This window comes from Vitis vinifera, chromosome 15 (assembly GCF_030704535.1).
Source record: "Vitis vinifera cultivar Pinot Noir 40024 chromosome 15, ASM3070453v1".
NCBI lineage: Eukaryota > Viridiplantae > Streptophyta > Magnoliopsida > Vitales > Vitaceae > Vitis > Vitis vinifera.
Genome location: NC_081819.1, coordinates 19,697,923 through 19,712,111, shown reverse-complemented (window position 1 = coordinate 19,712,111; position 14,189 = coordinate 19,697,923). Strand labels below are relative to the sequence as shown.

General features: G+C 40.0%; 2 protein-coding genes across 6 annotated transcripts; both read left to right on the top strand.

Moving 5' to 3' along the window:
- Positions 1-2,208: 2,208 nt before the first annotated feature.
- On the top strand, positions 2,209-5,183 carry LOC100259043 (metal tolerance protein 1). Of its 4 annotated transcripts, none has more exons than XM_002266310.4 (2): positions 2,209-2,686; positions 3,660-5,183. In XM_002266310.4, the coding sequence occupies exons 1-2, from the start codon at positions 2,669-2,671 to the stop codon at positions 4,896-4,898; spliced, it is 1,257 nt and encodes a 418-aa protein (XP_002266346.1). In that variant the 5' UTR covers positions 2,209-2,668; the 3' UTR covers positions 4,899-5,183. The 4 variants fall into 4 exon arrangements, with proteins under 4 accessions (XP_002266346.1, XP_010661501.1, XP_010661502.1 ...); XM_010663199.3 differs by having other exon boundaries at positions 2,421-2,710; XM_010663200.2 differs by lacking the exon at positions 2,209-2,686 and adding an exon at positions 2,717-2,928.
- A 2,013-nt stretch (positions 5,184-7,196) lies between these two features.
- On the top strand, positions 7,197-9,961 carry LOC100248794 (transcription factor bHLH67). 2 transcript variants are annotated; one of them, XM_002267783.5, is made up of 4 exons: positions 7,197-7,719; positions 8,115-8,819; positions 8,946-9,380; positions 9,509-9,961. In XM_002267783.5, exons 1-4 carry the CDS (start codon positions 7,687-7,689, stop codon positions 9,593-9,595), a joined length of 1,260 nt encoding a protein of 419 aa, XP_002267819.2. In that variant the 5' UTR covers positions 7,197-7,686; the 3' UTR covers positions 9,596-9,961. The 2 variants fall into 2 exon arrangements, with proteins under 2 accessions (XP_002267819.2, XP_010661504.1); XM_010663202.3 differs by having other exon boundaries at positions 7,198-7,723.
- The last annotated feature ends 4,228 nt before the right edge of the window (positions 9,962-14,189 follow it).

Here is a 14,189-nt window from a genome sequence, read left to right as displayed (position 1 = left end):
CCATTTGCCATATGCATTGCACCTTTGCCTTTTCCTTTATGTAGAATAAGTTCCTCCAAACTGCCATTTTCCTCTGCCTGAAAGTATTTGCAGGAAAGTCAAAATTTGATAGTGGTGATATCTCATATCTAGTATACTGGTTGTAGGGTCTTTGTTGGATGAGGATGGAATATTGAGATTGGTGATAATGGTGATTCCTTGGTAAGATAATAAAAAGCCAAAGTCCTGATGCCCCACCATTTGTTTGCTTGTGCCCACCACTACCATCTCCTTGAAGGGCTGTATAGCTTAACCACATTTCTTCTGATCCTTCTCCTTTAACAAAGAAGGTGAGATATGTTTTTTTTTTTTTGACTGAAGGATTAGTGCTTTAAGGATCCCATTCTTGTTTTTAAGTAATGAATAAGATCAATTGATAAAGTAGTGGGATTTGAAGCCCTGGATTTTGGGCATCGCATGCCTGGATCCCACAGCTCTAATCTCAATGTCAAGTGGATGTAAGTGGGAATCAGATTCACCTCTTTGCATTACTTTCCGTGACAGATAAGGACATTGATTCCTTTACTGTCATGTTCCTGGGCAACCCACAACTCGTGACCCTGCTCAAGGGTTTGATAGTAAGGGTTACTTCTATCCACACCGAAAATCAATCAAAAACATCCTGAATTTTTTTTTAGTAAAACGCCTAATTCTAAATAAATTAGTTAAGTTAAGATTTACTATCACATGTTATTTTACTTTTTTAAAACCAACCCTTACACCATCTCCTATTTACAAGTATAATAAATTCACGAGTTATCTTTCTACTATCTCAAATATTTGCAATAATTTTTAAGTCAAAAAAAATATTTTAAAAAATGTTTTACAAATCTAAAATTAACATTTGTTCTCTGAGCACTACTTTTCAACCACCATTCAAAAGAAGACTTTTCAAACTAGAATTTTTAACGTAATCTAAAATACCCGATCATTATATTTACCATCGACGATTGAGCTTGTAAGTCAATCTTTCATAACAAAAGGTGAGCAAGCAATTTTCTTCTTTCCGCCTTTACCATTAACAATAGTTCTTCCATGCTTTGGTGGTCTCCTCTTCTCTCTTACGTGCGGGCCATTGGTTAGGCCATGCAGTCATGGCAGAAAACAAGGAATCATTTTGAATTAATGTCTCAAAAAGGACCATCAGAGCCCTCTAATTAAAATGTCTTTCATTCTGCTACCCAGTCATTGGATACGTGGCCAAACTCTATGAGAAGTATAGAGTTGTGACAAATCATGGCCACCTTGCCATGGAAGGTGACAAACTGCTGCATTTGAAGATGAAAAATGGGTTGGATTCTACGTGCCTGAAGGCAATACTGCCTTCACATGGAAGTTCCCTGGGAAGGTAACCATGCTTCGTGCATTTGGAATGGGCATCAATGTCGTCGACCCCATTTTTGGATAGGGCTGCAAAGGTTGTAACGGCTTTGGATTGAATTTTTTCAATTTAAAATCAACTTAGAGTTAGGCTTAGATAAGGTTTAAACAATCGAAGTTAAGATTTGGGATTAAATTTTTTCTAACTTAAAATTAATTTAGGTTGGGCTTAGAGAGGTTTCGACAATCCATGTTAATATCATGTGATTTAATATTTTTGTAATATTTATGTTGATCTTATCTTACATAACAATATTCATCTTTAATTTTTTTTTAAATATCAAATTTTATTATTATTTTGAAATTTCTATTTCATTTATCATTTAAATTATGGTATAAATATATAGAAAAAAAATTAAAAAGTATCAAATTAAGTTTTGATTATCTTAAATTAGAAGTTAAATTGGATTGACTTTAAACTAATTATTTCTTAATTTGTGTTAAAATTGAGTTGATCGTCGACCCGATCCAACCCGATAAAAGTTATATCCTACTCCCACTTCTAGAAAGCTTGACACTTCTAAATTGATTTAACTAATCTACCAATAATTGGACCAGAGTATTCCTCTCATGGATTTAATTAGGTAGAAGCCTTGGCTAAGCAAGAGGCAAGGGATTTGAATAGGGCCCATGGAAGACAAAACCGCTACCATGTTTGCAAGTAATGGTGACAGAACATAATATACAGCAAAATTTTCAATACAATAGTCAACTTTCCCCTTAAATTTTTTGACCCAATTGAGATGCTTGATTAAATGCATACAATCCAAATCACAAGAGACGTCAATGAGCTCAAATAGATTGCCTTGAACCCTCTAAATAAATGGCTAAAATCATCGATGACGATGAGCTTTTGTTGTCTTCTATCAATTACTTTTGAAAACATGAAATAGAGAGTGGTTGTGCCGCATGGAATGAGCATGGACAGATTCGTCACTGCACAATAGCCAATTATAGAAACAGCGAAGTGGGCAGCCGGATCTGACAATTTGTAGTTGGATTTTTCCAAGTGCCTGTCCCTTTTATCAATTGTTTTTGACACTTCTTTAATCAATAATCTCTTTCCCTCTCATGAGCTCCAGGCTTTAGTATAGTCTACATCAGCATGGAATCAATTTACTTTCTTATCCTCATCAATCCTGTTCAATTCCCTGGTTGACTCGTCCAACCCAAGTTCCAAATCTAAAAGCCCCACCCAACTGCAATCATTCATGCCCACTTCTGAATCCTCCATTGAAGTTGGAGCAAGATGACCATAACCTCAGAGGTAGCCTCACGCTAATATTAAACTGCAAGTCCCTTCAACCCCCTTTTATCATTTGATCTCCTCGTATGCTTACCATGCCTTTTAGCACTTTGCTTTTGTTTTTTTTTTTGTTTGGGGATCTATGGAATCAACTATATGCGAATATTCTAACATGGGCTGGTGGATATGGTAGTTTTAGGATGATTTTGATAGGGTTTTGAATTTGGTTTATCTGGAAATTAGGCAGAAACCCAGAAACCCAGGTAAGTACATTTCTCTATTTTAGGTAGAGTTGTTTTTTCTCTTGTCCCCATTTCATTTCAGGAATCATGGTCTGTTCATCATTTAAATCTATTTCTTTGCTAATGATGGAATTATTATTGAGTGTTTGATGGATGGAGTTCGATTTGTTTGGATTTGAAAATTGAATATTATGATTTTTTAGAATTGGGAGCAATGTGGTGTTCAAGTTAGGGATTTGGGTTTTGGTGTCTTTACTGTAATATATTCTTCACACGGTTTGACAAATTCATTCATGGAGTCAAACTTTTGAGATGGGGCAGCTACAAACCCTGATATGCCCATTGCTGTTCTTCATTACTTGAAGAGACAGTTGTGTGGTTTACCTAATTGGGTTGACTGGGTATGATGGAAAAGGCATATCCGGATTCTGTAATCAGTTCAATTGCCTAATGTTTTTGTCTGTAATTGTTCTTTATCGTTTATTTAAGTGGCATCCACTCATCTACTGCTGGCGTCTTGTTCAGTGTAGTTAAGGTGTCTATGCAGTTGGGCCTCCTTAGGAGAGGTGTGGCATGACTTCCCCTTCTTAGAACTTTGATCCTATCATAACATGCCAATATTTGATATCATAATTGTAATATGCATTGTTTCTTATCAATGACACAATTATTTTTTACATTGTAGTATGCATAGATTTACCCTTAAGAGTGCAATTATGATTGTTGTTTTGTGTTGTTCCTGTTACCACCAGATGGAAGCGCAAAATCTGCAACATTCACAGATTATAGAGATAAGTGTTGATGTTCCTGCTGGAGGAAGGAGCACGGGAGCAAGCAAAATTTGTGGGGAAGCGCCCTGTGGGTTCTCAGATTCTGGATCAAGCTCCAAGGATGCCAAAGAGCGATCAGCTTCCATGCGCAAGCTTTTAATTGCGGTTATACTATGTGCTGTCTTCATGAGTGTTGAAGTTGCTGGTGGCATCAAGGCCAACAGTCTTGCTATATTAACTGATGCAGCACATTTGCTTTCAGATGTTGCAGCTTTTGCTATCTCCTTGTTTTCACTCTGGGCAACAGGATGGGAAGCCACTCCTCGTCAGTCTTATGGATTTTTTAGGGTCGAGATTCTTGGTGCCCTAGTTTCCATCCAGATGATATGGCTACTTGCAGGAATTTTGGTTTATGAAGCCATTGTTAGACTCATTCATGACACAGGTGAGGTCAATGGCTTTCTAATGTTTCTTGTTGCTACTTTTGGTCTGGTTGTGAATATCATGATGGCTTTCTTGTTGGGTCATGACCATGCTCATGGTGGGCATGGTCATGATCATGGCCATAGCCATAATGATCATGATCATGGTCATGGACACAGCCATGGAATGAAGATTACCACACACCATCATCATCATCATGAGCATCACTCAAAAGATGATGAGCATCACTCAAAAGATGATGAGCACCATCATACTCATGAGGATCCTTCTGAGCCGCTGCTGAAGAATTCTTCGCAAGAAGGAAATCAACCAGAATGCAAGAATGAAGAGAAGAGGGGGAGGAACATCAATGTACAGGGAGCTTATCTCCATGTTCTTGGGGACTCCATTCAGAGCATCGGGGTAATGATTGGAGGGGCAATCATATGGATTAAACCTGATTGGAAGATAGTTGACTTAATCTGCACTCTTATCTTTTCTGTTATCGTTTTGGGAACAACAATCAAAATGCTGCGGAGCATACTCGAAGTCTTGATGGAGAGCACACCAAGAGAGATTGATGCAACAATGCTTGAGAAGGGGTTGTGTGAGATGGATGAAGTGGTGGCCGTTCATGAGCTGCATATATGGGCCATCACGGTGGGAAAGGTCCTGTTGGCTTGCCATGTCAAAGTCAGGCCCGAAGCAAATACAGACATGGTGCTGGACAATGTAATAAATTATATTAGAAGGGAGTATAACATCAGTCATGTAACTATACAGATAGAGCGTGAATGAAGTCCTCAGAACAAAAGGGCAATAGGAAGTATCCTTGGTTTGTATCTGGGGAGCTTTGCTCCTACTCCTAGAACTATCTTTTTCTTTTTCTTAATTGCACAAACTGTTTCCATGCGCCAATTTTGAATATTAAAATTGATATTGTGAGGCAGATTGGCCGATATTGGCGCCAATTTCGTAGCTTCCAGGCTTACAACTTATATGTAATCCTCCTTCCTCCCATGGCATCCTTGTTTCCAGGTTCTGTATTGGTACAATCTCAATGGAATCTTCAGTTTCTTAGAATTTTTCCTTTGCTTCATTTCATCCAAGTTACCATACATGATTGTCTGCATCATTCTTTTTATAGGGAGAAGCCATTGTCATGGTGTGAAAGTTATAATGGCTTTAACTACAGCCATCATTATGCTGAGAGGGGGCCTAGCATTGAGCCTCCAAAACGCGCATGAGATGGTTTTCGGCTCCTCGCTGGGCAAACATCCCTTTGGTTGCTGCTGACTAACAGCAACTGTGCATACGGTGGTGGAATGGTGGGTTGGGCAGTCACAATCTAACCCAATAAGCAAAAACATGTGAATACTCTAGTACTGTTTTACGTTTTTTTCCCATGAATGAAAACTTCACCCTTGACGTGGCACTATGTTGATGACCAGAGGAAGCTGGAGAGGGGCCAGCTTAAGAGAAGCTGCTCCTTGTGAGATGGGGATAAGGTTCCTGGCCTTTGGTCCTGCAATGCTAGAGCTTTTCAGGGCTTTTCTTAATGGTGTCCACATGAGTTAAATGGACTGCAAACTTGCTGATCTCCTAAAACTAAAGAGTTTTAATGCTATTTTGCTAGGATGTATGCGTTGCAGTTTTAGAGAACGGCTCTGGTTGTGTGGTAGTTTTAAAAGATGGGAAATTGAGGCCACAGTTTGAACGGATAAGATTCTTAAAAAACTTATCAAATGAGATTGGTGTCTTCGAGCAGAGGGTTTGAACTGGAATGACCTTGTCTGTAGGGTGAAATATGTGTCTCCCATGTGTCTCTTTCTGATTTCCTTGTGTGAACACACACATATACATACAAATAGCAACACCTTTGCCATCTTCAATTATTAAAATGGGCGGATGACCAATGACTCAAACGCTGTCCATGATGTAGAAAGGAAGGGAGCACCACATGCTGAGATGGTTACCATGGAGGGGTCGCCTTATAAGACACGCCTATGGTTATGGTTCAGGTGGCATCGACGATGGCCTGATAGCAACACCAAGGGGAAAAAAAGGGTTGTGCCTCTCAGAATTTGAGATTCAATTAGCTTGATTGAGCCTTGATAATCAAAATAATTTCACACCATTTCCACCCCATCTTGTGAAGCCTACAGGTTGTGTCTTTAGTTGGGCTATTGCATTGGCAGGAAGGCAGTCTTTACACAAAATTATTCGCCTCTCTGGCGCTATGATAGACAGTACAATAAGCCTTCCTCCATGGACCATGAGGAGAAGCCAGAAAAGCTTTCCCGTGGCTTTATTTTGGTTAAAAGGCCTCTTCTTGCAGGGCTACTGGGATACCCACTACACTACCCAGTGTGCAGAATAGGATAAGCAACAGTTCTCAGCTGAGGATTGCACACTTACAATTTATCAAACACCTTCATACTGAACATTGAAGTCAACAAATGACAGCTCTACATTCCCCAAAACAATGAAATAAAAAAAGTATTATAGTCAAGTAAAAGGGTTAGAAAGTAATTGAAGATTCCATTAGAAAGGGGTATCATTGTCTTGGAATATCCTCCAAAAGTGTTCATAGAAGGTCTCAATGATTTCAAATAATCAAAACTCCATCGAGTATTAAAATTTTCCCCAGGGGCCCCAAAAATAAAAGATAAGTCATTGAGAAATGCAGCAGTACCACCACCACACAGCTCCCGACAGTTGAAGGAGATCCCATGGGTACATTAAATGCAGGAATTGTACACTATGGGAATGTCAAATACAGATAAAGACAAAGGTTCTAAAGCTTCATTCCAAGTTTTTAAGCATAGAATGAGATGATAGGGTCTCTTTGTGTTGAATGTTTTTATGTGTGATATAACATGGTTTTGATATCAAATTTAGTGCCAATTGGGTGGAAAATGAGGGTGTTAGGAGTGATGAGCAATGGTGGGAGACGGAGAGTGGAGGAGTGACACAATCCATACAAGGACTTTCCAAAGCTAATCTTGGTATAGGATTTGGGGGGGGGGGGGGGAGTCCCCACAACTGTCTGTCCCCGCTGGTGGACAAATCTGTCACGCCAATAATGCTTGGGACCTTGGAAACCAGACAACCTCCTCTTCTCTCTCTCTCTCTCTCGCTGTTCCTCTCCCACCAACTCTCTCAGCACTCCCGAAATACATCTGTTATATCTTCTAACTTAGTTGGGTATTTTCCACCCTTCGTTTCTCACCACATCCTATTTTATTTTCCATTTTCTTCACCATTGTTAATCCGTCCTAACCCCATTGCCCTCTCTCCTTGAGTATTTCGAAGTAATTAATGTTTTCTATTTAAGAGTATCCCTAGAACCAGAAAGAAAGGAATATGTTGCAGGCTGTGTAGATGGGGTCTCGTTATGCATCACTGTGGTTTCCTTCATTTATTACTGTTTGTTTTGTTGGTATCACAATGGAGGAATGTTGGTAACCCGTAACCGGGAGTGAGAGACACACCCAGAGAATTTAAGGCATTGGTGAGAGGGACGAGCAAGTAGGGAATTAATTTCACTGCTATTTGTACCCACTTCTCCAACTGCTCAGCTTTGATGGAGAGGCTTCAAGGACCCATGAATCCCTGTGTATGTTAGTTTCAAATTCGTACTCTCCTCTCCATTCCCTCTCCTCTTACGCTTTTTCTCTTCAATCCCTTCTCTAGATTCAACAAAATGGAGTGCATTTACTTCCCACAATGCTTGCATTCAATGCTTTGTGTTATTTTTCTGGAAACACCAACTTCTGCTCTGCTCCTTTTTTCTCAACATTCTATTCTTATTCTATTTTTATTCCTTTTTTCTCTTTTCTTTTTCTCCCCGTTGCATCCAAACCACCTACCCAACCCATGACAGTGATTTTCTGTTTCTTGTTTCTTTTATCGGATTTAAGGGATAAAGACTGCTGTGAATTCAGATTTTTCCTTATTTTCTCTCTTTTTTCACATGTTTTCTCTCTGGGTTTCTCTTCAATTTTGTTGCAGTTCTTTGGGGAGCATTTGGATGTGGAGGGTTTGGAACACGGAAGTAGTTTGGAGTTGGGTTACGGGCCATTGCTCAGCACAGAGAGCCAGAGATCTGAGGAAGAACAAGCACTTTTTTCAACTCCTAGTTTAGAGGACAGAATGCCGTTTCTTCAGATGTTACAAAGCGTGGAATCTCCACCATTTTCACCCTTTACAGAACCAAACTTTCAGGCACTTTTGAGATTACAGCACCAAAAGAAGCCTTGGGGGATGACCCACTTGACTGAGTTGGACTCTCGGATTCAGGCACGGGAGCTTGAAAGCTGCATCACCCACGACATATTGGAGATGCATTCTCCAGTCAAATCCGAGACCAAGGAGCCTCAACATCACCAGCATTCAACTCCATGTCTCGAGGGTACAAGCTCCGAGTGCAACCAGGACCAACCCAACTCAGCAGAGAATGGTTGCTTAGACACAAATTCAGGCTCTTCCCCGGCGTGGGTTCAGCCACAAACCAGGCAAAAACAGGCCCACTTGTCCAAATCCCCACCCATCACCCGGGAAAGAAGAAAGCGAAAGAGAACGCGGCCGACGAAGAACAAGGAAGAGGTGGAGAGCCAGCGTATGACCCACATTGCCGTCGAACGCAACCGGAGACGCCAAATGAACGACCATCTCAACGCCCTCCGCTCCCTCATGCCGACCTCCTACATTCAAAGGGTAATTCTCCAAATATTTGGTATCCTCTTTGAGTTGGATTGAGCATCTGTTCCATTTCAATCAATGAAATTTTCAATCTTTTCGTTTGAAAGGTTTGGAATTTATATTTTGTTTTTGCCATTAAAGGGTGACCAAGCGTCCATTATTGGGGGTGCAATCGACTTTGTGAAAGAGCTTGAACAACTGCTTGAATCCCTACAAGCCCAAAAAAGAATGAGGAGAAGTGAAGAAGGCGGTGACGCCTCCACAAACTCCTCCTCATCCTCCCCAAAAATTGCGTCCAAAGGGTTATGCACCCAACACAGATTTGCTCCAGACGAAAGCAATTCTGCCGAGGGAGGAAGGAGCGACGAATTCACATTCACAGCGGACAACAAGTCTGCAGCGGCGGACATAGAAGTCACCGTCATTCAAACGCATGTGAATTTGAAAATTCAGTGCCCAAGAAGGCCCGGCCAGTTGCTTAAGGCCATTGTAGCCCTTGAAGATCTCAGTCTAACAGTGTTGCACCTCAACATCACCTCATTACAAAGCACAGTCCTTTACTCCTTCAATCTCAAGGTGAGTAAACCATGACTACCATGATTTTCCTTTGGTTTTCGGCGAGGAATTCAAGCAACCCAGAAGTGAATTCTTTTCAATCTTTTTTGTTTTGATTTATTTCGTGTTTTTTCGCTGTGGAAATGCAGATAGAAGACGACTGCAAGCTAGGTTCAGCAGATGAGGTAGCAGCAGCAGTCCATCAAGTATTCAGCTTCATCAATGGCAGCAGCTGATGGGTCAAAGATTCAAGGGGTGGGCAAGCTCAGCAAGCAGCACATATTAAATATATATTTTTTTGGAGAGTGAAGAGAAAAAAATGAGAGGATGGGGAAGAGTGCGCACTCCCTACTATTGTCTGCATCCATGCCTTGTAGTTGTGATAAGCAGTCCAGAATGCAGATGATGTCTACTGCTTAACTCACAACTAATATTTTCTTTTTCTTTTTTTACTCTTTGGACATTGTTTTTCTTTTAACTTTTGGGGATGGGCTGTTGGTGCAGCTGGGGGTCCACTTGTTTGAGTTTTCTTCTAATCTCATCATTACTCAGGAATGATGCTTCGCTTTTTAAATTGACTTTGGGCTGTCCTCAGTTCTTTAGAGGTTTGCTGTATCACATTCTATGTCCTCTCGCCTTCCTTCTTTTCTCTGCAACCAAAGTGGGCCATCCACACTCCATTGAGGTTTCACTTTCAGGCCCAAGGGAACCACCCATGTACCAAACAACATCATCTTTTTAAGTACACCAAACTTCCATCTCATATTCGACTTCTTCCCAAATAAATTTTCTGCAAATGTTCAAGTGGTAGCAAGAAAAGGGATTTCTTTTGTAATGGGGTCCAACCTGAAATCAGATTAAATTTCTAATGGGTCCAACGGACAGGAGTCAAGTGCCTTAAAATCAGGACGTGGCCTGTGGAAGTGGGTATGCATGGCACTGTAGAGAATTTGAGGCAAGCTACACAAAAGACTGATCAGTGACAAGCCCCAGTCCCCAGTCCTCAGTCCCTAGTCTCCAGTCCATGATTTTGAAAATTTTGACCACATTTGTCAAATGCGGAGAGCTGAGGGGGAGCTGAATTGCGATGGGTTCCATTGTTGACACATCATCAGGTAGCAGCCAGGTACTCTCTGGTTGCCCACTGTTCCTCCTCAATTTTACCGTCATCAACAGGGCTGCCATGAGACTCCTTGGAGAGGTGTTGTTTGTTCAAGACTTGCAAGTACTAGAAAGGGTCAGCCAGCTAGTGTCACAGCCAACTATGGTACCTTCTTCTTGACAGAACCTCACCATGGTGAGCCCACATCAATCAATTTTTCAGGGCAAAGTAGACATGGGGCTGTGACAGCCATTGCTCACCCCACAATCCCCCATGGTTGGTGTTTTAAATATTATTGATAAAAGCTTCGGAAGGAAAGGTGTGATGTGGTAGTACCGTAGAAGGACTGTGCATGGGCAGGTGTTTGACAGAATCCACAAGTCAAAGGCCCATAGGAAGAGGGTCAGGGAGGGAGAGGGGGAGGGTGGGGGAGTGGGATCGAGGTGTTCAACTTTAAGGCCTGAACAAATGTCATAAAGCGTCAGAGGGAGAAAGAGATGGAAACCCCACCACCTCTGCAACCCACCAGTCCCAGCCTCAGGGCTGAGACTGCAGCACCCATCCCCATGTGCTTATAAGTTATATCAACCAAGTCTAATCTCCAATCTCTAATCCTATTCCGTTTTTCCTCTTTCTTTGTGTTTTTCCCAACAGCCTTTTAGGATTGCCCCAGATCAACTTTACTCCACTCCTTGGGCACACCCTTCCCAATTCAATAATTTAAATGGAAAAAAGCCTTTCATTCATCTGTATTATTGTCTTAAAACTTTTGGAGCATGATCCTATATACAAACAAACTAATTATCCTCACTCTCTATCTTTCCAGCCAATACAGTACTGGTCCCCTTGGCTTATTTCAAAAAAGGAAAAAAAAAAAAGACCATCATTGTTCTATTAGTTGTGTAATGTCCATGTCATAGTATCAGCCTATAAAGATGATTTTAGGGCAAACTCAAAAACCTTTTTCTTGCCAAGTTTCTTTACTTTCATGGAGCCCAATCCCTTCAGATTGACTTGGGCTGCTTATAAGATAAAAGGGATTATTCACTTTTAGGGGATGTTGAGGCTAGAGAAGTAGAGATGCTTTCTTGACCTACTCCTCCTTGGAGAGCCAAACCCCAAGGCGCCGGTAACCGTGATACCCATCTCAGATTTTGGAATAAGTGACTGTTTTATTTAGAAAGGTGTGCCACCATATCTACCATACCAATCACTCTCGCATTTCCATACGTACTTACTCTTTGGTTATTAATCAGTATTGAAAAGATGTTGGATTGGCATATGATTTATGCGATCAACTAATAGTATTAAAATGGCAAAGTCATTCTTCAAATTCCAAAGGGGTAGTAGGCCGGAATGGATATGTTCTACACCAAGGTTAGACTTCAAGTCCCAAAGAGAACCTCTGTCTCAATCTGATTCCTTCTCAACTGGGTTTTTTTTTCTTTGCAAGGTTTGCCTCCTATGAAATGTTTTTAAAATGCATGGCATTTTGGAAGTGTGTGTTCATCTCAGAGCAATGAATTAAGCCATTCAATTTGCAATGGAGTCAGGGTTTTTCTGGACAACCGGCTTTTTGTCCGGAATGCTGACAAGTACGCCCTGGTGGTGGTAGTCGTGGTGGTGGGTCAGAGATTCCGATCGTAGGCGTCCAGAGAGAGAGAGAGAGAGAGAGAGAGAGAGAAACAGCAGAAATCACCTCGGAGACTCTGTGTTTTTGGAAAACTGCAAAGGACATTTCATTATGTGGGCCCCAACCCACCACCATCATCTCGAAAGAAGAGACACCCAGACACTATACACCCCATTTCCACCTGATCACCTACACCACCACCACAACTCTTTTCTTCTCCTTGGCACCCATTCCGGGTAAGAAGCTTCATGGCATAAGTAGGTGTTTTGAGCAATTGGGTTATGTTGAAAGCTATGTTTGAAAGGGGAGGGGAGGGGTGTGGCTTGATGGGGTTGTTGAGTTGAGCGCAATGCAAACAAGAATGGGATTCTAGGACAGCTTTTACCAAGTGATGGAATGTGTTGGGGGGGGGTAGGAAAGTGAAAAGCATAATGAGATGATTTTGGGATGACACACCCCAACCAAAAATATAAAAAAACAAAACACAATGAGAGGTTGAGCCATGAAGACAAAAGGCTAATAATGTGAGAACGTGTCATCAATCTATCCTACTTTTGTTGTGTTCTGATTCTGATTCGTCTGGCGCTAAGAGACATGGGTTCTTATTGGAATTTGGATCCTGAATGACTTCTCTCTCGTACCCTCTCTTATCTCCCTTGCCCCCCTCTTGTCTTCTGTTTTCCACCATGCAATTCAACAAGTTCTACATTTTTCCTATCATGTCGTAAATCAAACGGTGATCACTATGTTGGTAACTTGGTATTAAAAAAATTGAGGCAAAAGAAAACAATCCGTTTCATAGGTGCCTCTTTTCACAAAGGTGTGTGTAAGGTTAATTAAGGTGTTTTCATCGTTTGTCTGTTCTCAAGAAGAATGAATACCTCTCATAGATGCCTCTTTTTCACAAAGCCGTGTGTATAGTTAAGGTCCTTTCATCATGTGGGAGACATGGATAGACATCTGTAAACGGGTTTTTCCTCCAAGAAAGAAGCCACGTATCAATGGCTCCTAGGATGATGATTTTTTACTATATATAGGTAACGTAGAAGGAAGAAATCTATTACTCATAACATTTTCCATCCTTTTTCTTTACAACTTGAGTGCTAAATTGACCAAAGAAGGGAAATCCATAAGAGTACCCACATTGTCTTTGCTTATAAAGTAAAGTTTGACAGAGAAAGTGAGTGTTTCTTAAAGTAATTTAATTATTTAATTTAAGTAATTAAGTATATTTGATAAAATAATTTAATGATATGAATTAAAGTTAAAACCGATTTTAAGTAATAAATAAAAATAATTAATTTATTCTTCATTTTACTTTTTTACTTTTCATTTGTCTCAATTATTTTTATGATTTTTTTGTTATTTCACAATCTTTATTATTACTCAACTTTCTTTATTTTAATTATAACTTATGAAAATAGATATATTAATTTAATAATTTAAATTAAGTTTTAAGTTAATTTTATCAAACAACCTTAATACTTAAAATAAGAATTAAGTAATAAATTTTAAGTCATCAACTTAAATATAATTTAACTTAAAATTAATTAAAATCGTTAAATAATAAGTATTAAATTTTGTCAAACACTTCAAAATTTGCTACACTTGTTAGTAAGATTGTGGAATAAAAGCTCTAGAGGAAGAGTTCATTGAAAAATTGTTGCTACAAAAAGGCAAGAGGCAAAATAGTCTTTAATATTCCCACTTTATTGCTCTCTAATAAATGCATAAAAAAAAAAGGGGGTATTAAAGGACCAAAAATCCATCCCCCATAGGTAGAGTATAATAGTTAGAACATATTCCCCTGTAGTCTGAGAATAGCAGTTAGAAAATATTCCCCCTGTAGTTCGAGTATAGTAGTTAGAACATATTCCCTTGTACATCATCAAGTGATTAGACCTAATTTTGTTTTCATGGGCTTATGGTGCATGTCTTCTTCGGCAGTTGAGACAAAGTTGGAGTTGTTACCTTCTTTTGTTCCTATGCTGAATAAAAAGATGTTCTAATTTTTATCTCTTGTCCCTCCTCAAAAAGAGCAAACAAGTCTTTCGTGGGTGTCTTATTTCACGAAGGCATATGTCTAGTTGATGTG